Source organism: Acanthopagrus latus, chromosome 4 (genome assembly GCF_904848185.1).
Source record: "Acanthopagrus latus isolate v.2019 chromosome 4, fAcaLat1.1, whole genome shotgun sequence".
Classification (NCBI taxonomy): Eukaryota; Metazoa; Chordata; class Actinopteri; order Spariformes; family Sparidae; genus Acanthopagrus; species Acanthopagrus latus.
Window position 1 is genome coordinate 25,843,741 of NC_051042.1, and position 27,579 is coordinate 25,871,319.

General features: G+C 42.0%; 4 protein-coding genes and 1 long non-coding RNA gene across 5 annotated transcripts; 2 read left to right on the forward strand and 3 right to left on the reverse strand.

The window, feature by feature from the left end:
- Positions 1 to 155: 155 nt before the first annotated feature.
- phf10 (PHD finger protein 10) lies at positions 156 to 11,386 on the reverse strand. Its single transcript, XM_037096602.1, has 12 exons — positions 11,067 to 11,386; positions 10,171 to 10,280; positions 9,848 to 9,978; positions 9,387 to 9,470; positions 9,102 to 9,226; positions 8,832 to 8,981; positions 8,156 to 8,265; positions 7,906 to 8,053; positions 7,426 to 7,578; positions 3,059 to 3,167; positions 2,216 to 2,404; positions 156 to 2,037 (listed from the first exon to the last, which is right to left on the reverse strand). The coding sequence occupies exons 1-12, from the start codon at positions 11,136 to 11,138 to the stop codon at positions 1,940 to 1,942; spliced, it is 1,479 nt and encodes a 492-aa protein (XP_036952497.1). The 5' UTR covers positions 11,139 to 11,386; the 3' UTR covers positions 156 to 1,939.
- Positions 11,387 to 11,486: 100 nt separating this feature from the next.
- Positions 11,487 to 17,234, forward strand: rab4a (RAB4a, member RAS oncogene family). The gene is made up of 8 exons (XM_037096605.1): positions 11,487 to 11,652; positions 12,974 to 13,054; positions 13,439 to 13,553; positions 13,942 to 14,004; positions 14,113 to 14,267; positions 14,403 to 14,498; positions 14,627 to 14,772; positions 15,423 to 17,234. Exons 1-7 carry the CDS (start codon positions 11,637 to 11,639, stop codon positions 14,740 to 14,742), a joined length of 642 nt encoding a protein of 213 aa, XP_036952500.1. The 5' UTR covers positions 11,487 to 11,636; the 3' UTR covers positions 14,743 to 14,772; positions 15,423 to 17,234.
- A 2,125-nt stretch (positions 17,235 to 19,359) lies between these two features.
- Positions 19,360 to 21,292, reverse strand: ccsapb (centriole, cilia and spindle-associated protein b). The gene is made up of 5 exons (XM_037096604.1): positions 21,139 to 21,292; positions 20,651 to 21,016; positions 20,430 to 20,549; positions 19,774 to 19,988; positions 19,360 to 19,687 (listed from the first exon to the last, which is right to left on the reverse strand). The coding sequence occupies exons 1-5, from the start codon at positions 21,179 to 21,181 to the stop codon at positions 19,505 to 19,507; spliced, it is 927 nt and encodes a 308-aa protein (XP_036952499.1). The 5' UTR covers positions 21,182 to 21,292; the 3' UTR covers positions 19,360 to 19,504.
- Positions 21,293 to 23,247: 1,955 nt separating this feature from the next.
- acta1b (actin alpha 1, skeletal muscle b) lies at positions 23,248 to 27,273 on the reverse strand. The gene is made up of 7 exons (XM_037096603.1): positions 27,126 to 27,273; positions 26,089 to 26,225; positions 25,199 to 25,523; positions 24,669 to 24,830; positions 24,168 to 24,359; positions 23,879 to 24,060; positions 23,248 to 23,747 (listed from the first exon to the last, which is right to left on the reverse strand). The coding sequence occupies exons 2-7, from the start codon at positions 26,215 to 26,217 to the stop codon at positions 23,604 to 23,606; spliced, it is 1,134 nt and encodes a 377-aa protein (XP_036952498.1). The 5' UTR covers positions 26,218 to 26,225; positions 27,126 to 27,273; the 3' UTR covers positions 23,248 to 23,603.
- Positions 24,298 to 24,827, forward strand: LOC119018722. Its single transcript, XR_005074837.1, has 2 exons — positions 24,298 to 24,425; positions 24,647 to 24,827. It is a non-coding gene; the product is annotated as an uncharacterized LOC119018722 (long non-coding RNA).
- Positions 27,274 to 27,579: the final 306 nt, after the last annotated feature.

Consider the following 27,579-nt stretch of genomic DNA (forward strand, 5'->3'; position numbering starts at 1 on the left):
TACATGAAACTGCTGTTTGCTAAATTAAATGCATAAATAAAAATGATGCAAGGGCAGTTTGTATCCACCTTTTCAGAGCATAAAATATCATTTTCCCTTTTAATATGAAAACTGGGATTCAATTACATTTCAAATGATGCAAAACAGGAAAGGGCTCCGACTTTTTAAAGTAGGTTTTATTGAAAAAACAGACAATTCCTCAATTCAGTGACTGTGACATCATCAGCAACAGATACTCCTTAAACACCCTGTTTACTGAAAGTACAAAACAAAATACAACAAAAAACTTTTTTTTCAAGCTGACTGCAAAAAGAACAGTTGTCGTATCAAAGCTGATGTTTCACTTTATTATAATTACAGTGAGTGGTATAAAAATTAATAGTGGAGGGTTGACAAACAAAATCAATACATGTAAAGTAAGAAACTTTGTTTCATTAATTAAGACTAACAGATAAATTCCTGAAAACTGCTGCAGCCATGAAGTCTACCACAGCCAGCGTCTATTACATTTCATTACACAGGATCACAAGCACCATGTTGTTATTTCTGACAAGTCATTGTTTAAATAAGATTGATCTTTACTGGCCTGCCACATTAAATAAATGTTAGCTAAAAACACAAACTGTAATTTTGAAGGTACAAAAACATAAAAAATGTTGAAATTGAGACAGTGAGCTCTTGTTAACGTTGAGTGTTCCAGTAGTTCTGGATCAAAAGCACCATTAGTTCAACTGAAACAGGTAGCAAACAGCTAACTCCAGCAGAAGAGATGTTACGAGACGGTAACAAGATTCATCGTTTTATGACCGGAGAACACAGATACTGTTAACGGTTAGCAGATCACAGGATTTAGTGCAGGACATTTGGATGGATTTGATTTACGGTTTAGCCTTTACCTTTATTTATCGTTAATATCTGGAGTTCAGTAAATCTCAAAAACTACCTGACTGACTGAAAGGCTAAAATTAATGCCTGATATGCATCGATTTGAGGACAAACATTTTGAGGTATAATGAGCTTTCACAGAAAAGATGAAAACGTTTGTTTTTCTATGTAATCCATGTATATAATGCATTGTAATGCATTGTGAACATACTTGTAATGCTATATAATCATAGTTATAAAGAACTGATTGATTTCTTAATGCTTTGTAAATATTCTAACAATAACAATACTAAAACATCATAAAACATTTAATATGACTTATAAGGTTAAGTATCAATACTTCATAACTGCTGGTCACTGACTAATATTGCATTATGGTGGTGTAGTAAAATTCTCAAAGTTGCAATGGATTATAATCATTTACCAATTATTATAACATTTATATTATAATCCCTATAATAATGCATTATCAAGTGATTATAAATGAGTAAGTGGATGCTTTAAGCAAATTAGCAAAATCCCTGTGTTATAGTCTGATGAAATACGTTACAAGCTGATCATAAGTCACTATAAGTGGTCAATGTTTGCTTCAAGTAAAAATAAGATTGAATACTAACACAAAGAATGGAATACCCTATTAGTTTAACCCACTGTACTAATGTTTACATTACAAACATCTGCTTAATAATGGGTTATGATTAGTTATAGAGCATCTTAGATGTTTTTGAGTGCTTACAACATTGATTATACAGCGCTGTATGAGCATTATAAAGTATTAGAAGTATGTTCATGATGCATTATAGACAAGGGCTTCATAGAATGTGTTACACTTTGGTTTCTAGTGTCAACCTGCGTATCTAAAGACCTGTCAGTAAAGAGTGAAAGTGGGTTAAGATCTTGTGTTTGGCTCATTGGTATTTGGAGGGAGGGATACGATTTGTGTTTGGATCAAAACGATCTGCTCTTTAAACAGTTATCCAGTTCTGCAAACTACTGTTACACAATGACATTTATGCATTTTTGCCAAATGTGTTGTGAAACATGATGCTGTTGATCATTTTTTAGCTGACTTGGACTTCTTCGGTGTTTTGGCTCCTCCCTTCTTCTTAGGTGTGGTGAAATCTTTGTCACAAACCTCACATACCCAAAGGCCTGAGGAGACAGACAGAATTAATTAATAACTACAAAAGAGACAAACAAAAAACACAAGTAATCGACTGTAATAGGAATGTTGTCTTCAAACTCTCTCTCCCTCATAGTGTTTGTGGTGCAGTCTCTGGTAAGTGTACAACTGTGCCTAGCATACATTCCGTGTGCGCCATCCACTCACCAGTAGGTATGGAGTCCATGCCCACGCAGAACGTGTGGTATCCCCGGTCACATTTGTCGCAGAACATCATCTCGTCCTCATGGTGGGGCTGCTGGCACACGGTGCAGGTCTTACACTCCATACACTGCCAGCGATAAGTCTGGATCACACCCACCAGCTCCTGGCTCATGTCCAAGCAGGACGGGTGGCCTAAAGCAAACATGTATACAAAAAGCCCGAGGCATGCAGCCACACACGAACACACGAAGAAATAAGTCCATGACGCACACGCGCAGACACACATAAGGAAGCAAGTCAGACAAAAACACAGAAGACACAAATATAGATCATGTGAACAGGCCCACGGATCCACACACAGGTGAATTCATCCTCCTGTTATTTCAGAGGATCTTCAACTCATAAAGCTCTCACTGAGCTTACGACTCAGGTAGAGGCCTTTATCCACCAACACATCACCACTGAGAAACATCTAGAATCTACTCACATCTGTCCTAAAATCAGCTTCAACTCACACAGCATTTGAACAAGGCAGTATGAACACTTGCCTGAAAGTATTACTGGCTGATACACAATGAAATTACGATGGTACAGTGTACACTGAAAGCTCCTCTCACTGATGCTAATGATAATAATGTCAGTCATCTGTTGTCAAACAAGTGAGATTAGGAGGGACAGCTGATTTATGATTACTATTCATATTAACGATAACTATTCCAGTGAGGATACTTTACTCACAAATCTAAACACTTGGCATTATTTGTGACTAAACTGTGATGAGTTGTATCAGAAAACACACTCTAAAATCTGGGAACTGTCCATTAAAAGTTAAGTGAGTGAACTTACCGCTGTTATCACATTGGGAGCAGTGAATGAGAGCCTCTGGCTTGCCCTTCTTGTTGGCCTCTTTACCCTTCTGGCAAATGCCACATATAGCATTGGGAATGACCTTAGGCTGCAAGGGCAGAATAATGCTATAAAAACCACGAGTATCCTGCAGTCATGGACAATATAGTAGTTCAACAAATGTTTAATGCCTAGAGAAAAATCAAAAAGAGCACTTTATCTTGCCTAACTGAGGCCCTCTCTACGTTTGGGGGCACAATACGTCAAGTGCATGTTGACTGGTTTATATACATTAAATAGGAACAACATCATCTTGCACTAAAGCTGTCGTCCAACCAAGTTTGATAGCTTTAGACTTTACAAGCCCAGTTTCTTCTGGTGTCAAAGGTGTCATTTGTAAAAATATGGCCAGAATTAAGGTAGCTCCAAAATCAGAGGGCAGCACATCACCAGAGTAACAAAAAACTGCTGTTCTTTGCCAGCTAACTATTTACCTTTAGCTAAATTAGCTGTGGAGCAAGTGGCGCTAGAGTTTATGTGGAAAGAGTCCTAGGAAATGTGCAAAGCTATTTGAAATGGATGTGGACAGCTGAAGAGTTGCTGTCTATGCAATATCCCTTCGTGTTCAACAGAGGTCAGAGTGGAAAGATAAGGAGACTTGGGGACCTTTAATTCAGGATGCCACACAAGGAAAAGCTCTGTGAAGCCACACAACTAAAACTGCAGGGACAATTGAGCAAGATGTTTCCTTTAACAGTTAATAACATCTGTGCAACTGTATTGATTAGTATTGACACAGTAGTATACTCTGATAGAACATAGGAAAAATATCTATACATTTAAAAAATACATGGTCTACTCTGTAATTATTAACATGTTGGGGGATTTCACTTAAATATAATGACATCCTTTATTAAAATGTCCCCTGACAGGAAGTGAGCAGGTTAGACTAAACAGCCATAGGTACACAACTATGGGTCACTAAAGGACATGGTTTGGTAATGATGAACATCTGAGACAAGAAACAAAGCAGAGAACTAAACTAATAGAAAAACAGCAGCAGAAGAGGGAAGTAAGAAAAAGGAGGAGCTGGACACAGCCCCCTGTGTGCATTTTCATACAGATCTGTACTCAACCAATGCTACTTTCAATTTCAACAGTTCATACCTTAGGCCTCGCTGCCTTGCTGAAAGCATTGGTGGAGGATCAACCTTATTACTTGTGAACTGCTTGAGGCCACATTAAATGCCTGATTTTCAACTTTATTTCTGTCCACCAAGTAAAATCATATCTTAAGCAGAATCAACAGAAAATCTAAAATGAGGAATTAATGAAGTTAAATCGGGTTAGTTTAAATGACTTTTATTCTAAATTAACTGAAGTGGGTCTGACACAAGAGATACTGTATTTTATGCACATACATTTCTAGGCATGTTTGTTCTTATATAGTCTGAGGTTTTTTTAAGGTGTCATATAGCTCTAAACATTAAGTATAATTCAGATACAGAGTACTACATACAGAGAAGCTGTCATTTGTAGAACATGGCCAGAATAGGGTGGCCAACAACTGCTGCTTTTTGTTTGCTACCATTAGCTAATAAGCTCATGGCTCAGTTAGCTGTAGAGCCAGCAGCCCTGTAGTTTTACAGAGGCGATTTACACCAACTCTAACCATAACTAAGACTTGAGAAACTACAGGACACGGCAGGTGGGGACAGGAGAGACAAGCAGCAGGAGAGAAGAGATGGAGAGTTGGACATCAGCGTGTGTGTGTGCAGGGTCAGAATATTTTCACATCTTATTCACTGATTTGAGGATTTATTACAACCAAACCAGAGGTGACTGCGCCAGGACAAACCAAGACTGAGTTGTTTTTCGTTTGCCAGGTTTGACTGAAGTGTGTTTTACGTTGAGACTCCAAGTCAGTTAAGCTCATCTTAGTTTGTAAAAGAGAGAAACTTGAATTCAGAAAGTGTACCGTTGTATTTCTGTAGGAAAACACAAGTTAGAGTATTTGATTTCTTTAAATTTTATGAGTTAAATATCAGACTATTGTTTCTTCTTTCTCTCTTTGTAATCTTATTTCATTTTCTAAAAATGTTTTAAACTAGAGCTCTGGCCATATCTTACAAATTACTCCGTGGGAACTTTATACTGGCTGACCACACATCCACAGGTTATGGATTCCACTGAATTTAGATCAATGGCTCATACGGAATGAACATCTTGGTTTTAATTTCACTGACATGTCAGCGATTATGTCCCTGCCGTCAACATTTTTCTGTCATGTAAATAAGTGCTTTACCTTTGATGCAGCCTCCCATCTGCCCAGGCAGATACACATAATCTAGCAAAACTGAATTCTATACATCTCAGATACACTAAGCAGTTTCAAGGGCTTATTCAATAATTGATTGATGTTAATATAATTAATGTCATATTACTGTATGTAGCTGCAAGACACAGTTAATACAACATTTTTATCTCCAAAATGTCCCGTCTATGTCTAAGCTAAAGAAAGGCTGTTGAGTAACAGCTGTCATTTTCTTGAATCGTTAGCCTGAACAAGTCACTTTAACAGTAAAATGCAGATTTAACATGCATGTAAAATCCAACATGTAATCACATTATGAACAAAATGCTTCTGTAGAGGCAATTAGTGAATCTAATTGCAACTGTGTTGTTCACAATTAGTTTTTATTCATGAGCTGTTTGTGAAATACAACACTACTAGTCAGTCATGAGGTCATCATTATCATTAACCACTGCAAACACTGTACATGGTAGCCAGACCAGAGCGAAGTAACGTTAATCAGCCAGCAGTCAGTATCATTGACTCCAAGTTTTGCTATCACATGTTGTGTCTTTTGTGGAGACATAAAAGCATTTAAAAATCAATACCACTTTAATCTACTGGGATTTTTTGAGATGGGGACTGGCACAATTCACCTGTAAGGGTGTTTTACTTTGGCTGACTTACTGGACTTACAAAGTTATGAATCATACTTATGATAAGCTAATACATCTCTGGGTCCTTTAGTACAATACGGAAATATCATGTTACTGACTCCCGGTGAATTCTGGCTACAACATGCCATGCTATGTCTGTAGGCTGACAAAAGAATACCAAAATGATCTGATGACTAAACTTCAAGTCAGACATGAAAGCAACTTAAACATACTTAACTGGTAACAGTAACTGGTAACAGACACTAGGACTGGACCATGCCCACACCACAAAGCCGAGCTGAACTCAACTTGACCTACCCAACTCCATCAAACTCTCATTAACTGTAATATGCCAGTGGCATACTTTTAGGTTGTGGATTTTTTTTTGCAAAGATGAGGACTGGAACAATGAACCAATAAAGCAAAGTGGGCTGGTTCAAATATGGTTCATTTAAATAAAAGTATCTTCCCATTTACAGTCACTTGTACAATGAGATGAAATTCAAGGTGTTTACTTAAAATGACCACCAAAGACGTGCCGTGACTGGGCGTTAAAGAAAGATAAGCTGGTGTGGAGCCTCAAAGCCAGACAGACAACAAACACACTACTTCAAGCTCAGCTCAGCAACAGTGTGAACAAGGTCAACATGTCCTGATCTCTTGGGTAAAACCAAACAGCTGTCTTATACTTACCAACATTTTAACAGTACATCACATGGTGTATAATCAAAGCATATTATTATACCTATACACACTTAAAACGTTAGCATTAAGTGTATGCTACACTTCAGATATAAATGTTAAAAGTCTCTGGTGTTAACATCAACCACTTGTTAAAAGCAACCACAAACTGCATGTGGTTTATATCTTCTATATCAGAATTAAAAAAAACTTTTCTTTTCAAAAATGAAAAAGGGAAAACTAGCAGCCAAAACATCCACTTACTTGTCTTGGAAGTACTTTTTTTTTTTTGACAAGTGAGGACAGACAAGAGGTATATTGAAGGCATTCAAAAGGAAAAAACACTCTTAAAATTCAAATGTTTCTTTGCCGAAAACCCAAAAAAGTGAAAGTGCAGTGAAAAAGAAACAAGTGAACTGTTCCTTTAAAATGTTCTTATTGCTCACAGTCTGGTACGTAGAGGGGGGGAAAGAGCCACATGGCAATCATGAAAATGAAAACTGGAGACAGGACCCCCACTGTGTGCATGTTTGTGTGGGTGTGTGTGTGTATGTGTGTGTTTATACCCGGTTGTCCCAGCTGACAAACTGTATAAGCCGGAGAACAAAGTGAAGAAAGCTAAGGAGGGGTGGCGGGATGGATGGAGTAAGGGAGTGGTAGTAGTAGAAAGAAGAGGAGGGGGTAGAAAAGTGCTGCTGCTGTTGTTGGAGAAGAGTTCAGGTGGTTTTGTCCTCTACCTTGTACCCTGGGGTGGCTTTGTGGGAGGCAGGATTGCGTTGACTGCCGTCTTTGCCTGGTGTGGATGTCCTATCTTTGCCCTTGGACTTGTGGCCGTGTCCGCCTCCTCCCTCCTGGCTCTCTACGTCTGAAGTGTTACCTGAAGAACTGTCCTGTAGATAACACAGGGAGGGAGACAGAGTGAAGCACAATGTATTGCAGATACTATGTGGATATCTTAGAGAAGCGTATGATTCTGTCATGGGACCTAGAATCGATCATGCAGTTGTAGCCGTGTCATGATCGGAGTGATGATTGAAATTTGGTTTGTGACAAAGTTCAGTTTCTCAAGCACGGATGCACCTTTTACTAAAACGAGCTGCAGCATCTTTAGGTTTTTGGTTTCATTGTCAGGCATTGTGCCAGGTGTGTGCAAAAAGGTGCAGATGGAGAGAAGAAAAGAATACTCGGTGAAATGCGGCACACGCCAAATGACTTACAGAGGAGTTCTTGTTCTTTTTGTCCTCTTTGCCATCCTCTGCGTCATCCGAGTCAGGTTCTGAGTCCAGCGCAGGGAGCTCTGGATCCAGTGGAGGCTCAAAGAGAGCTGTGTTCAATGGCAAGTACCGCAGCTCATTGGGTGAGTACCTGTCATGAACAACACAATGATTCATCCAGGCTAAAAATAATTCAGCACATCAGTAGATAAAAACAGACTGAGAATCTATCCAGAAGAATTGTATAATGTACCTTTTGTAGTAGTCTTGGAACTGTCCTGGTATGAGAGCCACAGGGTAGGGCCCCGTCCTTGTCAGCTCTGGAGCCAGCACCTTAAACCTGCCCTGTGGAACCTGGATAATCTGAGAAAACACAGAAAAGGCAATGCATGTCAAACATTGTGTAGTTCTATTGTAATCAGAGCCAATACAACACAAAACTCTTTTCTTGATCCCTGTAGAATCACATACCCGTTTTCCACCAAATTAGCTCAATCCTTAAATCAGTTCTGTTCAGGATTCTTTGAACCTAAGTGTTATTGAGGACGACCTTTGTAATACAGGACATGTAAGAAATGGAGAACGTTGCACAATGCACCACAGAAGTACACAGAAGAAGAAAGATGGCTGATTGCATTGATTACATGCAAGCTTCTACTCTAATTTTAGAGATTTGTTTTATCCAATTAACAAGCAAGTTCTTCACTTTACTAATATGACACACCAACTATGGTTTCCTGGTTGAAGGAAAGATGCTATTTTTTTTTCTCTTTGCGATGTGAACCAACTTTTCAGGTTCTGAAACAATTTGATATGGTTGAAATGCTCTGAAGGATTCTAATAAGCAATAAAACCTGTTTGATTTTAGTGGAAGAGAGGTATTAATGAGTTAGATAAATCATCTGTTCCCCCCCCCCCATTTGGCTCACGTGTGTCTGGAGGTCAAAGTAAGCTCTCCTCTCCTCCATACGCTCCCTGTTGAAGTTACTGTTGAACTCAGCAGCTTTTTTAGCTGCTTTCTTAATGTACTCTGGAACCTTGCTGGCTTCCACCTTCTGAGGGATCTGCTGTTGCATTTGCTATGAAAGACAACAGACAAAGATTGTAAGAGGTATGAACATAAATGCATGAGTGTAAATGCATTACAATTATATAAAAAGCCACAGGTATCATCAATCAGAGTGTATTTGTTTACTTACAGAGTACTCTTTAGCTATTCTCTGTCGCTCCCTCTCCTGAAGTATCACTGAATACTCGGAGTGTTTGGTGGGATACTCCTTTATCATCAGGTCTATCACCTCATCGCTCCGCAGAGCTGTCAGACCTGGAAACACACAAAAGACAATCAGTGCACACTTTGACTGCATCAAGCACTCTAGAAAAACATAAACAAAGTACCAAACTACAAATGCACTGACTTGCACTGGATTTTGTTCAATGTAGTAAAACAATTCTAACACTGGTGTCTGAAGACTGGTTCCTACCCAGTGTGCACTGTGTCTCAGTTATGACATTCTGTTCACGCAGGTAAAGCTTCTCTTTGTGGGACAGATCTCTTCTCTCCATATCTACAGAGTGACACACAAACAACATCACTGGTCAAGCAACAGCATCATAGGTGTGATTACAGCAGTTTGACATAAACAACTTTCTCAATGTCTATACTTGTATTATCACTATTCTCTGGTAGTAATAGTAGTCATATGAACAAACATTATTGCTGTAATAGGACTGCATGAATAACCATGTGTGTATTACAATAGGATATATTTGAGGTATAGAGTGGAATAAAATATTTTTCCAATGATTTCATACCAACATCATCATTTGCAATTAATACTGAATTTTGGATCAGTAAATAAATAACATTATATTTCAAATTTAATAGTATTTCTATGAAAAAGAATACCGAGGTATCCTTGAACAAGTTTTACTTCAGTCTTACCGGGGTACTTCCTCTTGAAAGATGTGACTCCCAGATACTCGCTGACCTGCTCCTGCAGCATATAGTACTCTCCTGTGTCATCTGGAGGCCACTTGTACTCTGTCAGGTTCTCTGCTGGGAAATATGTCGGGCTGAAACAGACAACAGTAGTTGAGGATTAAAAAATCTTTAAAAGATGAGTCTTCTGTGGTATTTCTTTATGAGCAGGGAGAATCTGATAGTAAAGATGGGATGTGTATTATACGGTATCAACAAAAAAAGTTAGTCCTCAAGTAATCAAGACTTCTTTAAACAAATCCTGTCAATGCCAATTTACAGCCTACCCAAGGTCTTGACTTGAGGTGTCGCAGCTTCGAGAGCTGTCTCCTGAACCCATTCTCCTTCTCTTGGGAGGCTGGCTGCCATCATTGGACACCTCTTCTATTACATCCTCCTACAGCAAGAGAAGTAAAGCACAATTTACATTGGTAAAGGCAGTCACGGTATCTCCTTCTGACTTAACTAATCACATTACAGTTTTTACTCTACAAACCATCTTTATCCTTACACAACCAACTGATGGCAAGTGATTTTACTACAGTCACGCACATTCACTTGTATTCTTACCAGCAGGAGCGGGGAAAACACATCCACATAAAACAACAATCTTGCATCTTGCAGGAATCACAACTAATTCTTGAATTATTATTACTTAACTCTGGGTCACACAGGTGTTAAGAAGATTATTGCCCATTCTGGACATCCTCAGACCTCAGCATCACCTCTCAGCCGTCATAGATTAAGGCACCATCCTTTATAACAGTATTAATTTTGGACTTTTTTCCTTGAGCACAGACATCATGTGATTATTTAAGGAAAGGCTTTAATGATAGATTCTTGTCAAACAAAAACAAAAGCCTAAGTTTACAGCTACACCGAAGTTGGCAAAGTGGTGCCAGTGATAGTGATGGCACAGAGATGGCGCCTTCAAACCGCCTATAATTACAGAATGTGTGTTTCAAATAAGAACATGAAATACTCCCACATTTGGTTAAACATGACATAGATGATACAAATCATCACTAACATTCATCACACACAAAACAAAAGGGTGATGCTAATGCTACAAATAGGCTACAGATTGGAAGCTAACTAGCCGTTAGCTAAAGAGAGTAACTGTGCGGGGCTCCGCGAACAGAGTTAATCATTATCCGTGTTTTTTGTAGGATACAAATATCACCTTTAGAGATTGTGCTCCAGGAGTAGCGGGGTTACTATCGCAGGGCGGTCTGACGGGGAGCACAGCAGCCATATCTCGTTAAATAAAACCTGCAGATACGTTAGCTCATCAACCTCTTCTTCGTTTTCTTCTTCGTGTACGGTTTTGTGGTAGATGGTAAACGTTATGGCACGCAGTCGCCACCTCCTGGCCCGGAGTGAAAGGCTTTTATCTCGCTACAGCTTAAATCTAAAAGTTCTACATAATATTGGGTAATTGAACTACTAATCAGACATTCCTGATTACACACTTTCGACAAATCGGAATGATATCGAAACAAGTTTGTCTCCAGCAGACTGGCTAAACAGCACCACCCCGCGGCGGTCTTAGGACAATACAACACTCGGCCCGTTGAGGTGGCTTTTATTTTGAAAATACAAACCACGTACGGGAAGTCGGAGGGGTAAATCAGCTGGTTGGAATCCGCAGAAATCAACAGGACTGTTTTCCCCTCACTTAGCTAGCTACCCATCTGTCAACTCCTATTTCTCCCCTCCTTCCTTTTTTGCTATCAAAAACGCCACCCTGGCGATGTCGGAGTCATACGGTAAGGAGGCTGTTGAGACGGGCGGCCACCATTTACATCTTTCGTGTAGCCACAGAGCTGGGATGAGGCAGGTGTGTCGAGGGAGCTTTTTCTCATCGTAAATAGATAGCTGACAGGCTAACCGAGCTCATGGCTGAGGCTGCTGGCCTTTGAAATGTCATGTCAGCTAAAGTGATAGCCCCAGGGGTTAAAACAGTGGCTTTTGCAGTGGTTCTGGAGACAAACTGTGATGGGTTTGTGAGGTTACATGTCCCCACAGAGGTTAGCGGCGGAATGGACAGGAAGCTGGGGGTGATGGAGTTGGCATGAAGGTCTGACTGAGCCGTGTATCCTGTAAATAACACACAATACGAACACTTACAAAGGGCTTTGAGGCCAGAGGATACCTCTTAAGGTAATGGCTATGTATTTGTGAGGGACTTGTGTCTTAGCTTTACTATTTTTACTTGAGGGCGGTGAATGGTTTTGAAGTGTAGCTGGGTTGCTACCGTTCAGTCCCACCACCGTCAGCGTTAAGTGGGTTTATCTGTGGCTAAGATCACATTCATCCTTAATCCACAGTGGTGTATTTATGTTACCACAGCTGATTATGATTATGGATTATGTGGTTTTTTTAGGACAAAACTGTTACTATTTGAGAGCTAAAAGAGCCAAGCCACAAACACATCCCTTTGAATATGTTTATTAAAGGAGACATATTGTTATGGTCATTTTCAGGCTCAGAATATTATTTTTGGGTCAGTTGTAGAATAGGTTTATGGCTTTAATGCTCAAAAAAACACATTTGTTTTCTCATACTGTCCCGTGCTGTCAGGGATGCTCTGTTTTAGCTCCTGTCTCTTTCCTCCCCTGCTGTGATTGGTCAACACACACATGCCTGAGCAAGCACCACTAACAACAGCAGAGAAACTGTGTTAAATTATTATTTTACGTGCCAAACCAGCTGCTAGGCATAACGTATGTAAATATGGGACATTTGTGACATAGTGTGGTGTTACAATGTTGCAAAATTAAAGACGGGACTACTGACAAGGTATTTCAGGAGCAGTGTTTTCTGTGGGAGAGAAGAGCTTCTTTCAGAAACTCTGACATGCACAAGAACCTGTATAACACACTGAAGGAAAGGAAACAAATGACAAAGCACAATAAATAAATGTGACAATATACATTTGTGCTAAATAATATACAGTTGAAAAATGGCAACAAGCAAGTCCTTTCTTGTAGACAAACTGTGTCTGCTGTCGGTCTGGCTGTAGTTATGACGGTCATGATTGCTGTGTTGTGGCGAGTTTATATGTCATTGTTTCTGTTTCCACCTCAGATTTCCTGTTTAAATTCCTGGTGATTGGGAATGCTGGAACAGGCAAATCCTGCCTGCTGCACCAGTTCATAGAGAAGAGATGTAAGTCACAAAGATGCAACACACCATTCATTATTTATTATTAAGAGATATTTGCACTTATCCCTGTCTAAAAGTCCTAGAACAGGGAAAACTCTGCAGGATATTGGTGTGGTTATCAGGCAAATCGCTAAATGGAAATGTGTTTAAAAAAATAATTAAAAAATAGCACACTCTGTTTATGAGTAATTAACACGTATTGACATGTGAAAATTGAATTAGTTTTTTTTTTAATGTGTGAAGTACAGATGGTGATATGCATTCATTTTATTAAAAGTTAAACTGTAGGCTTTCATTGTGCATTGCAGCTACCTTATAATAATAATAATAATGATGATAATAATAATAATAATGCCCACATACCATGTTTTATCTGTTGTATCCCAGTCAAGGATGAATCCAACCACACAATTGGAGTGGAGTTTGGCTCTAAGATCATCAGTGTGGTCAACAAAATGGTCAAACTGCAGATTTGGGACACTGCAGGACAAGAAAGGTTCAGGTAGGCAAGAACTACAGAACTCCAACATAACTCTACCCTTTAGCCTCAATTTAGCCACATTGCAAACATGAAATTGGCCAAGACAGACAATAATGATTTTAAAGTTGTGTACCAGATTGTGTTGATGTGTTCAGTTTAGGGTATATTTGTAGTGTTCATCTTGGCATGAAGGTTTGGTGTGAAGTGCAATGTTTTGCTCAAAATTGGGGAAAGATTGCTGGACTGCACTTTTTCTTTTTCTGCCATGACAAGCCAAAAAGTCCCTCAGGCATGTTGGCCCACAGTGAGTTATCATGCAATATCTGACCACCTGCTCATTTTGAGTTTATCTGTGTGTGTGTGTGTGTGTGTGTGTGTGTGTGTGTGTGTGTGTGTGCGCATTCTTTAGGTCTGTGACCAGGAGTTACTACAGAGGAGCAGCAGGAGCCCTGCTGGTCTATGACATCACCAGGTAAATGGTTTCAAGTCCTTAGTTTATTCATTATTTGCCAGCTTCCGTCCACTTTCTAAATGAAACCTGTGTCTCTTCCTCCTGTGTCTTTGTCTCTGTACTCTGCAGTCGAGAGACATACAACGCTCTGACCACATGGCTGAGCGATGCCAGGATGCTGGCCAGTCAGAACATTGTCATCATCCTCTGTGGAAATAAGAAGGACCTGGATGCTGACAGAGAGGTCACATTCCTGGAGGCCTCACGCTTCGCTCAGGAGAACGGTAGGATCAAGATCTGAACAGTTTGTGGTCAAGTGGGATTATTTGATCATTTTTCTTTCGGCAGCACCTCGATCTTTGGGTAGTCATTGTAATTTATTTCTCTGTGCAATTGAAATTGTGAAATTTGTGTGTCAGAGCTGATGTTCTTGGAGACCAGCGCTCTGACAGGGGAGAACGTTGAAGAGGCCTTTGTCCAGTGTGCTAGGAAGATCCTCAACAAGATAGAGTCAGGTAGGATAACTGCGCTCCTCACCTACATAACTCTGACCCCCCTGACTCTTAATCCCTTCTTATCTCGACAGGATCAATAGAGGAAGGCTTACGTACGACTCTATAATCATCTCGTCTCTCATTTTCAGGGGAGCTGGATCCAGAGAGGATGGGATCAGGGATCCAGTATGGCGACGCTGCGCTACGACAGCTCCGCTCTCCTCGCCGTGCTCAGCCACAGGGCACCCAGGAGTGTAGCTGCTAGTCGACGCGCCTGCTAATATACACAGACAAGGTGAAAGGCCAGGGAGTACCTGTGTGATTGTACTGTGTGTGCATCATGAGATCATGATGTAGGAGTTCTCTGCAGCTCTCGTTCACATTGAAATTCTGCTCACTGTGCTCAGCAACCGCTTGTCTTGCTGCTGTCACTCATATTGTGGTTTTCAAACCTCAGTCGGAATTCTGATTCAGATTGAAGTGCATTTTTAGTTTCATGCTGCTTCTTCAAAACAAATGTGAAAGGAGGGATGCCTTCAGTAATGTTATTCCAGAGGATTTTCATTCCAGTAATAATTTACCAGAGACTGATGTGTTTCTGTTTTTATCAATAGAAGTCCCAAATTACAAACAGTCCTCTTTAATTCAATCAAGCTTAATCCAATATCCAATAAAACTTATTTACCTCTGCTTTTTAGTTGGATCAGTATGAAACTGTATTCAGTCATAGATAGCAGCCACCTTAATATGGCAGATTTTTGGCAACACGCAAGGTAGTGAATGTGAGATTCCCTCAAAGTTAAGCTGCTGTTCCAGTGATCATCATAATGAAGAACTGTGTCAACACTGCTGTTTACAGCCCTGTAATTCTGTGTTTGTTTCTCTCCGTGTGTGTGTGTGTGTGTGTGTGTGTGTGTGTGTGTGTGTGTGTGTGTGTGTGATCAGTGTGTTTAAAGACAGGTTTGTTAAGACCAGGAGACGAACAGCCATGAGGAGGGCTTCAGGTTGCTGTGCTGGTGACTCCACCTGCAGGGAGCCGAAAAGACTTCCCCTCCCTCCCTCCCCCCTCCCACACACACTCACACACTCACACACCCAGAACTCTGAACCTTTCCACCATCTCCACGGTAACCAGAGACCGCTCACCCTCCAACATTCTGCTCCACTCTCGGATCAAACCCTCCTCAGCCCTCCAATCAGGATGTGGATTGCTGGCATGTGTGTAACTTTTCTCTCTCTCTCTCTCTCTCTCTCTCTCTCTTCTTTCTACTCACCTGCTGTCACACCGGCTTTCATTTAGAACACATTTGGTTTCCTCACTCATCGCTTCCATCTAGTGGAATAGTCTATTACATGTTTGGAAATGGGCTCCATCACCTTTTATGTTTGATAAATATGAAATAATTAGTCATCCAGAAAACTGAAGATACCCCGTGTGCAGCCGTGCGTCTCTCCTGGGTGCGGCTGGTGCTGCAGGGGTAAACCACAAACGTCCTTTAACCACATAGATATGTAAACTCTCCCCGTATGACAGTGCTTCTCTTTCTCCGCTCACCTGCTCTGCTTGGCCGCTTTAAACACTAAACCACTAACGGTCTACTGGCTTCCCAAACACATCCCTGCTTACACACACGTTCTGCCCCTGCTTACCTTTGTTGCATTTTTTACATCCCATCATTCTCTACTCTTACTCACCTGCCTGTCTCCTTACGCAGCTCTCTGCCTTTCTAACCCCCCCATACACATTTACACACACATCTTACACACTGTACAGAGTTTCTGTATATAGAGGTTGGCGCATGTTTTCTCAAACAGAATATCAGAGTATTTAATTATGAAGAGATATTATATGTATATTGAAGTAGAAAATCATATCCGGCATCTGTTTCATGCTCCACTGTATTAATATCACGTTGAAGCTACAATACACTGGTAACTTGTAAGCAGAATGGTCGGACAGAACTGTTTATTTGTAAATGGGGACGAGTTGATTCTGGACGAACACGTTTATGTGGAGGACTCCTGTTTCGTCATTGTTCAGGCTCATCGACTGTAAAAACAGACAGAAGCAACCGATCACACAATCGCTTTCCGTTCATTTATATCACGCTCGAGTGTTGAAGTTACATGTCATCTTTTTAATTAACAGTCCCGCATTCACCCTCCCCAGACAGTGTAACACACTTCTTTATCCAAAGGATCCCAATTGTGACGGAAGTCTCTCATTTCTAAATGTTGCCTGTTTACATGAATACCTCACCGACTGTTGCCAGCTGTGGGGTCGTACTAACTGAATGCATTTCAAGTTTTAGCAGTGCTATGATATCATGCGATGTGTGTTTGATATTTGTTTTCCAAAGATATTTCATGTCTCCTCTTTAGACTCATAAAGCTCCCAACGATAAAAAACACTGAAATGTGTGAATGGTTTGAAGGATTTACAGCTGTGTTTTTAGCTGGTGTATTTAAGCATTTCAAAAACACGTTATCTTAATTGTTTTGTTTTTTTACATTTCTGCCCATGATTTGTTGAACTTTTAAATCAAGCACACATCAAACTGTAGATGTATGTCACATTTGATCTGATAGTGGCTTTGGCTGCTACAGGTCGCTGTCTTGTGTTTATGTCATCAGCTCCTTTTGTTTATATTTATGTATGTCTGTTTTTCTCTCGTCATTATGAATATCATTGATTTCTTATTTATTGTGTATGATAAAAGCATATGTTTTTAAAATAAAAAAATGCTACAAATACTGTATTGTCTTTGGCAGGCAGTTTTTTTGTTTGTGTGGTCCATGTTTTTGGAGATGGATCATGACTTTATTTATGTGAAGTCCCGTTCTTAATGTCTTTTCTACATTATAAATTTAATTTGTAGAGACGAATGCGTGACAGTGAACAGACAGGTGGAAAAGTGATTTATTAAAAGCCTTGCACCACACCATTTCACCTCAACAGTCTTTTCCTCTAAACCATATAGAGTGTGTACACACAGTTTGTCAAAAGCCTAAAATGTAAACATAAAAATGTATATTGGAATCTTTCTGTATTTTTGTAGCTGTTAGACTCCATCAATAAATTTGAACAATTAGACTAACATCAGAACAGTTAAGCAACTGGTAAATCCTCAGTACATCTGATGTCTGATTAATCATAATCTCAATTTCCTCTCTGTTACTCCTGATTATGATTAAAGTGTGATGACTCTACATAAATTAATAAGAAACATTTAGGCTCTGTGGATCCAGTGTTGGAACTCTTCACCAGAATCAAAATGTATCTATAGTTTGATCGCATTAACCAACTGATGAACAATTAGGAATTAACTTTCCTGTTTCAGAGATTGTCAAAATTCACCACATCTAAAAAAACAAACTTTGAAATACTTAAAGTCTTATTGCACAATTTCACATCTGTTACAGGATCTATGTTGCAGTATAACTTCAAAACACTAAAAAACTAAATCATGTAATACTGAACTCAAGAGTTGCAACAACAAAATAAATGCACCCGTCTCCCACGTCCTGCTGTTTTGTTCCGTACAGTATTCACATCAATACGTCTTTATGGCACAGAGCTGATTATATCATAAATACTGACACAAAGAAAACAAATAAAGGTTCTGATTTCTCATGATAATGACCAGGGGTGTTATACAAAAGATTCAATATCAGTTTTTGTCTTTCTTTGAGAGTACAACATTGTGTGATGTTAAATACATTCACATAAACATACCATACAAATGTACAGTGATTCAACCATTGAATTAATTATATTAAAACCTAAAGAGTTATCAAGAAATTCTGTACAAATATTATTTCAGAAAGAGGAGTAATTATCAAAGTGCTGTTTGATTTGGTCTTTTTTTTAAAGTGTTCGCTGCCTTAGCCAGTGAGCAGTAAGCCTGCAGTGTGCACTCATGTATTTTCTATATTTTTAGCTTAATGTCTGTTGTTTCATGGTCACACTTTTGGTCCTAAACCATATACAGTTGAAGTAATGATAAAGACATTTGGCCTCAACAATAATCCTTTGATTGTTATGCTCTTAAAATAATCTAAATCAGCTGCTGATAATCATCATCTTCATGTCAGCAGAACAGAAACACAATGTTCACAGTCATCCAGTGGAAATGAAAAAAAGTCACACTGCGATAGCGCCGGGCTTTTCATAGCTAAACAACAAACACAGATGTTGTGATAAATCTATTTAAGTCAACAATGCATGAAGGTGTTAATGAGCTCATGAGAAAAATGCAACAGTTTCGTCACACAACAGTGACTCCATGCACTGAGTTTGAGTTTGGGATCAATCTGTAAGCAAACACAAACCATTAAATCTACGAGAACCAGTTCACAGCACAAGTGATCTGAAAAGCTGTGAATCTCTCAGACACATTTTTGTATGTAAATCAATACTTGGAAGTAACTTCCTATTCACACCGAAAGCTGCATGAATCTGAGAAGAACTGAAAAACTTAAGTCATTGCATGTCTGGTTGTATCTATATGTGTAAAATGAGTGTACGTGCTGTACATTCTTTGTGTTCACGAGTGACTATTTCGTATCAGGAGCGTTTTAAGAGCGCTGCCATGTGCCTTCATCACCCCTGTGAGTGCACTGTGGTTTGATCCCTGTATAAAGAATATGGGCACATTTTACAAAGCCTGTGTTTAAAGGGACGGCGTGAAAGTATGGCTGCGTTTAAGACTCTACATTCTCATCAAAATAACTGAAATATTCTACTTTCAGTTTACCTCTGGAGTCACTTCTACCCTGTAAAAGGTTTCTTGTTATATATATCAAATTGATTTAGATATAAAAAACATTAAGCCACACTGTGAAATTCAAAGTTCAAGATTTTGTCAGTTTAGATCCTGAATGAGAGAGAGACAGCCCAGTGCTTTATTCTGCATCTGTGGGTATTCAGGGGAGATAAGGGCAATAATATGGCTTTGTTTATGTGTTTTCATCTGGAATCACTTTGATGTAAGTATATCTTCTGTGTGTGTGTGTGTGTGTGTGTCCTATCGGGAGCGAGCAGAGAAGCAGCGCATGTACTCTGTGAGCCAGGGGTTAAACTCCGGAACAACCAGCGTTCTAGCTTTGTCCACGTCGGCAGACTTGGCTCTCCGACGGTCGGCCCTCTGCGTCTGGATCTGGCGCTCCACCTCCCGCCTGGTCTTAGCACGTAGAGCCGACTCATGGATCTACCAGGACATTAAACACAACTGTCAGTCCCTGTGGACACTCAGTCATAGTAATAGAGATCTGGTGCAAAAGACAGAGTGATCACCTCTTTAGTCGAAGCTGCAGGACCAACGTTGTGTGTCTTCCTGCTTGCAATGTCTGCGTCCTTCTCTCCTGAACCATACAGAGCGAAAGGATGTCTGCTGTCCTTACTGTCCTCTCTGGGCTGCCGTGTTGCTGCGGGCCGAACGCGCTGGGAGCGCCAAAGGTGTTTGGAGGATCTGGGGGGTTTGCTCTCCTGTGGGCCACCAGCGTCTCCCTCTAAAAATAATAATAACACAAAGAGCTTGATTCATTTTGATAAAATCAAATCAAAATCAAATCAAAACATAGATGAGATGGATTCTGTCATCAGCCTAGTGCCAATCACAGATTCTGTTTTTCTTCTTTCTTTCATTTTGACCATGATTCTGACTCGGCATGGGATGATAGAAGAATTTATGATGGAGGGAGTTGATCGTGGTGACTTTTCATAATCGTGAATATCCTCACATGAATCACATTAATTAAAAAAGCTGTCAAAGATTTGTTTCCTAACAAAAAACAAAGTTTAGGTGTTTTAGTGCAACTAAACACTTCATTTTGAAGTTAACTGGGATAATATCATGAATCACAATTATGTTGGACATGATAATCACAACTTCAAATTTTCATATCACCCCACGTCTAATTCTGACTACATCTTAGTAATATTTGAATTACCTCTGTCTTGCTCCCTGCGAGTGACTGCTGGCTGTCTGGTGGCTCTCTGCTCCTCCCTCGGCTCCTCTCTCTGCTCCTCCTCTGGTACTCTTGTCTCTCTGGCACCTTCCAGCTGTTGGCCTGAGAGCAGTGAGGGACATCATATGGTACAGTCGAGTAATTTGCATACATGCCAGTGTGTTGTTCAGCCTTTAAATCAGATTTCTGGCTCTCTGTCTTACCATGGGCTGCAGACACATTCTCCTCCTCCTCTTGAAGAGCAAGCCTGGGTACAGTCCCTGTGCCTCTGTCCATCCTCGACCCCTCACACTCCTCCAGCTCAGCCTGTGTCCTGTCCCTGCCGCTGGTCTCAGCCCCAACCTGGTTCCTACCGGGAGGAAGGGGACTTCTTCCTCCGGAGTCTGAATCAGTGTCGGAACCACTCCAGAACCAGGGGTTGTGTGTGTGCTCCAGCAGCCTCCGGGTCAGCCTGTACTTCAGCATCTCCTCATAACACTTTGTGTAAGTCTCCCATTTAGGGTCCTTGAACTTCTTCATGTACTCCGAGCGGATCCTCTTGGTCACCATCTTGTCACTCTGAGAACTCCCTGAAGATAAATCAGACCACAGAGCTAAAAAACTCAAACTAGCGTTTATACTCAGGTATGACAGGTCTATAAGATATGTAACAGCTACTACTTTGCAAAAACTCTGTGTTATAACTTATAACCTGAAGAAAGCCCTCCTGAAATACAGGCTTTACTGTCTCTCATCCGCACTTCTTCTAGGTTAGGTACCACCGCCAGACATTTAAACGATAACGTAGAGACAGTTGTAAACCAATGGCAGAGCAGCTGGAGGCTTCCCTCGGCTACAGGACCCGCCCACTTCCGCCTTTAGCCGAGGTTAGCCGAGCTCTCCTCCCTGCGACTCGCGCTGGAGAAACGGAAATAAAATTTAAAAAAGAAATACGTTTTGAGGGTCACAAACTGCGACATCTGCGTTTAACTTATGGATGTAATAAAAAAAAAAAGTAAAACAAAAAAAAGCCTCAGGTTTAAATCTGACCAACCGTTAAAACGCTGACGCCAGAGATATCTTGAACGTGCTGACGTAACCACCACCCCCACCTCTGATTGGCCGCCGTCATGTAAGTGGCTGGTGAATGCTCAAAATTAAAGGTCAGCTGCGTTCACTGACTGCATGAAAACACTCCTCTGGGTTTAATAACCTGTTCTGCTACACACAGGCACAACCTTATTCCTTTATTGCTGAAAACAAAAGGCTTGAAAATAAGCTCGTATTAGATCTTCATCTCGGACAGGATCGTGTGAGCTCTTCCACCATCGCAGTTTTCATCTTCATTAATTAATCAGTTGCACGTTGTTCCATCCTATTATTATATCATCGCGACGAATGTGTCCATGTTATTTATAGCTGTCTGTTAATCATATGGTAATATGGAGTACCGATAATCGCCTGTCAGCGCTCGCAGACACAGCCTAGACTTAAAATCACACAGACAACACGTCGACTCCCGTCTACAACAGTGCACGGCCTGACAGCAGACATTCGGAGCTGTAAGAGTCTAAATTCGTGTACAGTAAATATACTTACACCGGGGTCGGATTTCACGGAAGCGGAGCTGAACAGATGGCGTTCACTGCGCTGCTGCTGTAATCACAGGCTGCGTCTCTTAGCTCCGCCCGCCCGAAGACGTTTTTAAAAAGCCAACACACACCCGCAACAGGTGGCCCGGGACCGACCGGGATGTCGAGAATGCGATCAGGGTGTTATGAGCCCTTTGGCTGATAATGATCTTTATCAGACGCTAAAAGAGGATGAAAGGACTATTTGTTTTATTGTATTCAGGCACTACGCGCAGATCCAACACATAAAGAGCTTAATTTAGTTAAATGTCTTGTTAAATGAGACTGTAGAGCACTACTTGGCCACTAATTGTTCCATAAAGTACCTCAGCGGAATATTTATGCCCTTTAATTTGTCTTTTGTACCTGTACGCAGTCAGGTGGGAGAATAAAAATGTGGATGCCACAGAAAAGGCGTAATGTATCTTATTATAGGTTAAGGTCGATGGGGAGATGTAGATGATGTGGTACACAGGGTGGTGCGCGCCTCAGACGCTCCCAGCACGCCCCCTTTTGTCTCTTTAAACCCAGAGCCAAACCCACATCCCGATAACCTGGTGAGCTTCTATGCATATAAGGTTGGGCCGCGGAGATGCCCCGCGGGGCTGGTTGTGTCTAAAGATGGTCTGGGGGCGCGTTTGGTCGCGCAGGGCAGGCAGATCAACGGGATACAGAGCCGGGTGTCGGGTGTCCAATGCTACTGATCTGCTCGGTCTAAAGCGGAGCCTCTGCTGCTGCCCGGGCACATTCCTGGCAAGTCAAACCCCGACTGTCAGAGTCTTTCATTACCACTGTCACCCAGCAGCCCTCCAACCGGCAGCTGCCCACCTGTCCCCCTCACCCACCCAGCCGAGCAGGGAGCGGTGGCAACACCCCCCCGTCGACCTCCCTGAACTCCCTGTTGCACCTCATCGTCTGATTGGTTCATCGGGTGGCGGTAGTATGTGTCATATGTTTAACTGAGTCACTTAATCCTCCCCTTGGCTCAAATGTTATGATAATTTCGTTTAATTTGTCCAGTTTTCCCTCAAGTCTTCCTTGAATTTAAAGATTTATTTTATTTGCACCTTTTTTTTTTCACCTTTTCAGTTCTTTAGTTGAAATGTTCACTCAGGCTTTTGTTTTTCATCCTCTGTCCTGTCTCTCTCTATACCCTTCCTCTGATAGAAAAACAAGGCCAGGGTCAGAAATACCAAATAATGGACTTTAATAAATTATCAATATGTATATACACTTACATTCACATGTGTTGGGCAACATGTTTTGTTGTTATTTTTTTTATTAAAGTTTTTTTTTGGGTGGATGCATGGTTCAGTGATGTTTTCACAGCCTCTCTCCGTGCAACACAGACAACAGACAGCTCTAAAATATGCACATTTTTAAAAGGATAACAAAATGCATATGAATGTCAGCAGCGCAGACAGAAAGTCCATTGACAGCAGAGTGTTGCTGTGCAGCAGAGGTTGATCCTCCTTCTCGCATGATCCCCGGATAGCTGGTGGTGTTCGTGGAGATGATGGAGAAGCTGGAGAAGAAGATGGAGGATTTAGAAGCACTTCCTGTGGACAATGCTGGGGCCTGCCTCGTCGTACTCCTGCTTGGAGATCCACATCTGCTGGAAGGTGGACAGGGAAGCCAGGATAGAGCCACCGATCCAGACGGAGTACTTCCTCTCGGGAGGGGCAATGATCTGGAGGAGAGGGAGGAGGAGAGAATCGGTCAGCAAAGAGCCACTCATGTCATTTGTTCAGAGAATTCCTGTGCGTAATTATCTTATGTTAGGCGTTTCAGCTGTAATATTCTTGTTGTCGTGATATTTACCTTGATCTTCATGGTGCTGGGGGCCAGAGCAGTGATCTCCTTCTGCATACGGTCAGCAATACCAGGGTACATGGTGGTACCACCGGAGAGCACATTGTTGGCGTACAGATCCTTACGGATGTCAATGTCGCACTTCATGATGCTGTTGTAGGCGGTCTCATGGATACCAGCAGACTCCATACCTGGTCAGATGAGAGCGAAAAGTGTTAAGAGGAGGAGGAAGGGGAGGGGTCACATGTTTTGGCTCAGTATTACCAGGTAGGAGAAGATGAAGGATTATCTGACGTACCAATGAAGGAAGGCTGGAAGAGGGTCTCGGGGCAACGGAACCTCTCGTTACCGATGGTGATGACCTGACCGTCGGGAAGCTCGTAGCTCTTCTCCAGAGAGGAGGAGGAGGCAGCGGTGGCCATCTCGTTCTCGAAGTCCAGAGCCACATAGCAAAGCTTCTCCTTGATGTCGCGCACGATCTCACGCTCGGCTGTAGGGGGACAAGTTGTTGAGAGATGAGTCAGAGTGACAGAACAGCCGGGAGCGCAGACACAGCGTGCGTAAAACTAATTAAGTGGGCGGAAACTATGAAATTTATCTGAAGTGACGGAAATGTCATACAGCCACATCTCCGTTTGCAATGTGCGTCTTAATACATTTAGATCATTTTGAATTGAGATTTTTGTAAGTAGTTTTGGTAAAGAAAATATTAACTTACGATAATAATTTAAAGTTATACTACTACTTAAATGTGGTCTAAGCTTTTTTCCTCTTTAGGTGCTTTGGCCAAGTTCCTCACCGGTGGTGACGAAGGAGTAGCCACGCTCAGTCAGGATCTTCATCAGGTAGTCGGTAAGATCGCGACCAGCCAGGTCCAGACGCATGATGGCGTGGGGCAGGGCGTAACCCTCATAGACTGGGACGTTGTGGGTCACACCATCACCAGCATCCAGCACAATACCTAGAGAGAGGCGAGGCGACAGTTCAGTAAAGTCCAGGCGACACAAAGACCCTCAAACATGACAAGTTTTGTGTGTAAATATGTGGGTAAGGTGGATGATTTAAGGATGATCTATAAAAACACACAGCATGTGTGTATCATAAGAGCAATACAATAGCGTAAACAGTCCCAGGGAGGCTGGTCGGCTGTGCGTAAAAGTTGTGCGTAAAATGGTTAAAGTGGGGAATTAAATACTATGTGTTGTGATTGTTACATAATTTTATCGATTATGTTATATTGTACAATAAAATGGTTTCTTTGTTTGTATTGTATGTGAGTGTGTGTCTGTGTGTTTGTGTGTTGCAGCTGTTTGATGTTGTCATCCTCACCAGTGGTACGACCGGAAGCGTACAGGGACAGCACAGCCTGGATGGCAACATACATGGCGGGGACGTTGAAGGTCTCAAACATGATCTGGGTCATCTTCTCTCTGTTGGCCTTGGGGTTGAGGGGAGCCTCAGTGAGCAGGGTGGGGTGCTCCTCGGGGGCAACTCTCAGCTCGTTGTAGAAGGTGTGGTGCCAGATCTTCTCCATGTCGTCCCAGTTGGTGATGATGCCGTGCTCGATGGGGTACTTCAGAGTCAGGATACCCCTCTTGCTCTGGGCCTCGTCGCCGACGTAGGAGTCCTTCTGACCCATACCGACCATGACACCCTGAAGGGGGAGAGGAAGACGAGATAATGGAAATGTTACGTCAAATAGCTCAAAGAGGTGCGTGACCTTCTTCTGGTCAGATTAAAGTCTTTACTGTGCGGTGCAAGAGGCATGCTGGTCATGGCGCGCAGTGTGCCAAATTACAGCGTGGGTCACAGACACAGAAACGGCAATTGTGTGACTGTCAGTTCATCTGTGACAAATTTAGTCTCAAGCATTAAAGGCCACATTGCTGCTGGTAAAAGGAGCCGAAATTACATGGCTCAAGGTGCATAATGCCACGCTGCCATCACCCACACAGACAACTACATTCTAACTCTAAAATAGTCCGATTTAAATCTCAGTGAGATGCCTCAGCCAAAATATTTTACATCTGGCTGAAAAAATATTTTGATATCTTGTTTGTAAAATATTGCCGTATTTCTCCTCTATCAATTGTCTGACGAATATAATTTTTTTTTTTTTTACTATATTAGTCAAATTTATTTTTCCTGATCTCCAATTTCTTCTTCCAGTTAGTCTCTCATGTGCCTCGTGTGTGTGATGTGGTTTCTCCGCTGTTTACCTGATGACGGGGGCGGCCGACGATGGAGGGGAACACTGCCCTGGGGGCATCGTCTCCGGCGAAGCCAGCCTTCACCAGGCCTGAGCCGTTGTCGCACACAAGGGCGGTAGTCTCATCGTCGTCACACATGATGGCTTCTGTCAGAGAGGAGGAGGAGGAGGAGGAGGGGGGGGGGGGGGAACAGGTGAGCTCACAAGATCCACATGGCGATACAGACTGAATGTGACAGAAATGACTTCAGAACTAACACCGCGTGTCTTGTGTGTTGTAATCTCACTCTAAGAATCTGTAAAGATGTAAAATAAAATATCTGCGTAACTACAGGAGCGTAACTACAGGAGCATGATCAGGATCGTCCCTGCGCTAAATGAACCCATGGCACACTGACACCAGGGCATCTTCACATCATGAATATCGCCCGTTTAAACCTACAAACTAACACTCAGAGTGAACAATACAGAGCTCAACCTTTTTCCTTCAGGTATCTATCTCAATTCGAGATGTCTGGACTGATGAGCTGTTCTTTATATTTGTCTAATCTGGCAAGTGTAAAAAGCAAAATCAACCCACTAGGTTGGTCTAAGATCCAGGTAAATCTACATTCAACCTCCCCTCTCTCAGGTAAACTATCAAGGCTTTTCCATTAGTCTGAAGGCGCAGTGCGTCTGGCTGCATCAGCACCTCTTCTGATTGAAGGTCTCACCTCAGAAGATGCTGGAAGTCTACTTCATCTATCAGTCTACTTCACCTGTCAGTCTACTTTATCTATCTGTCCACAATTTCAAGACCTGGTAGTTCAGATCAGACCTCCTGTGAGATCTCAGCCTCCTGTTTACAAAGCTGTCCCTACTCCTCCAACAGCTGGCCTGTCCTACAGTCTATCCTCCAGCGGATCTGCCCATGTGTCCCTCTGTAGTATCTGGTCCTAGGCGTCCTGCCCCTGGCTAACTTCAGCTCCAGTAGATGCTCCCGGGTTACGGCCTAGTCTGATGCTCCAGCCCGGGTGTGTGTCTTCAGGAGTCCTCGCAGGGTCTTACCTTAGGAGTGTGTCTACGGCTCGGAGAGAGAAAGACCCAACAAGTGCTGTTGCTGAACCAGCTACGGTCCTCTGTGCCGTGGGTCCACCTTATATACCCAACCTCCACCATTCACAAACCTCAGAACGGGCCCCCATTCGGCCCTCTGCCATATTTGGACGCTGACAGGCCGAGGGTGAGGAGTGGGTGGGTGTGGACAGGCGGGTGTGCTGGTGTGGGGGTGCAGCGGGGAGGCGCGCCCCAGCGGAGGGAAGGTGGGAGATCCATCCAGGAGAGGATCAGGAGTGACGCTGCGCGCCCCCGACCAGGAGAGAGCGCGCGCCATATATGGAACTGTCGCTTTGACCTCCCATCGAGCCTCGCGGTCCCACCTCGAGGGCCGTATAAGGAGCGCGCGGGCCATTGGGGGTTTTCTGGGGGAGACGCCAGTTGCTACCAACCAGGGTTATAGATT

Excerpts from the sequence above, each read along its gene's own strand:
- acta1b (XM_037096603.1), bottom strand. The coding sequence starts at position 26,217 with ATGTGTGACGACGATGAGACTACCGCCCTTGTGTGCGACAACGGCTCA. Across the intron at positions 25,524-26,088 it reads TCGGCCGCCCCCGTCATCAG|GGTGTCATGGTCGGTATGGG; the intron begins GTAAACAGCGGA and ends CTCCCCCTTCAG. Across the intron at positions 23,748-23,878 it reads CCAGCACCATGAAGATCAAG|ATCATTGCCCCTCCCGAGAG; the intron begins GTAAATATCACG and ends CCTCTCCTCCAG.
- phf10 (XM_037096602.1), bottom strand. The coding sequence starts at position 11,138 with ATGGCTGCTGTGCTCCCCGTCAGACCGCCCTGCGATAGTAACCCCGCT. Across the intron at positions 9,471-9,847 it reads TTTCAAGAGGAAGTACCCCG|ATATGGAGAGAAGAGATCTG; the intron begins GTAAGACTGAAG and ends GTCACTCTGTAG. Across the intron at positions 7,579-7,905 it reads AAAAGAACAAGAACTCCTCT|GACAGTTCTTCAGGTAACAC; the intron begins GTAAGTCATTTG and ends TGTTATCTACAG.
- ccsapb (XM_037096604.1), bottom strand. The coding sequence starts at position 21,181 with ATGAGAGACAGTAAAGCCTGTATTTCAGGAGGGCTTTCTTCAG. Across the intron at positions 21,017-21,138 it reads TTCAGGAGGGCTTTCTTCAG|GGAGTTCTCAGAGTGACAAG; the intron begins GTTATAAGTTAT and ends ATTTATCTTCAG. Across the intron at positions 19,688-19,773 it reads CTGCAGCTTCGACTAAAGAG|ATCCATGAGTCGGCTCTACG; the intron begins GTGATCACTCTG and ends ATGTCCTGGTAG.
- rab4a (XM_037096605.1), top strand. Across the intron at positions 13,554-13,941 it reads GCAGGACAAGAAAGGTTCAG|GTCTGTGACCAGGAGTTACT; the intron begins GTAGGCAAGAAC and ends CGCATTCTTTAG. Across the intron at positions 14,499-14,626 it reads CCTCAACAAGATAGAGTCAG|GGGAGCTGGATCCAGAGAGG; the intron begins GTAGGATAACTG and ends TCTCATTTTCAG.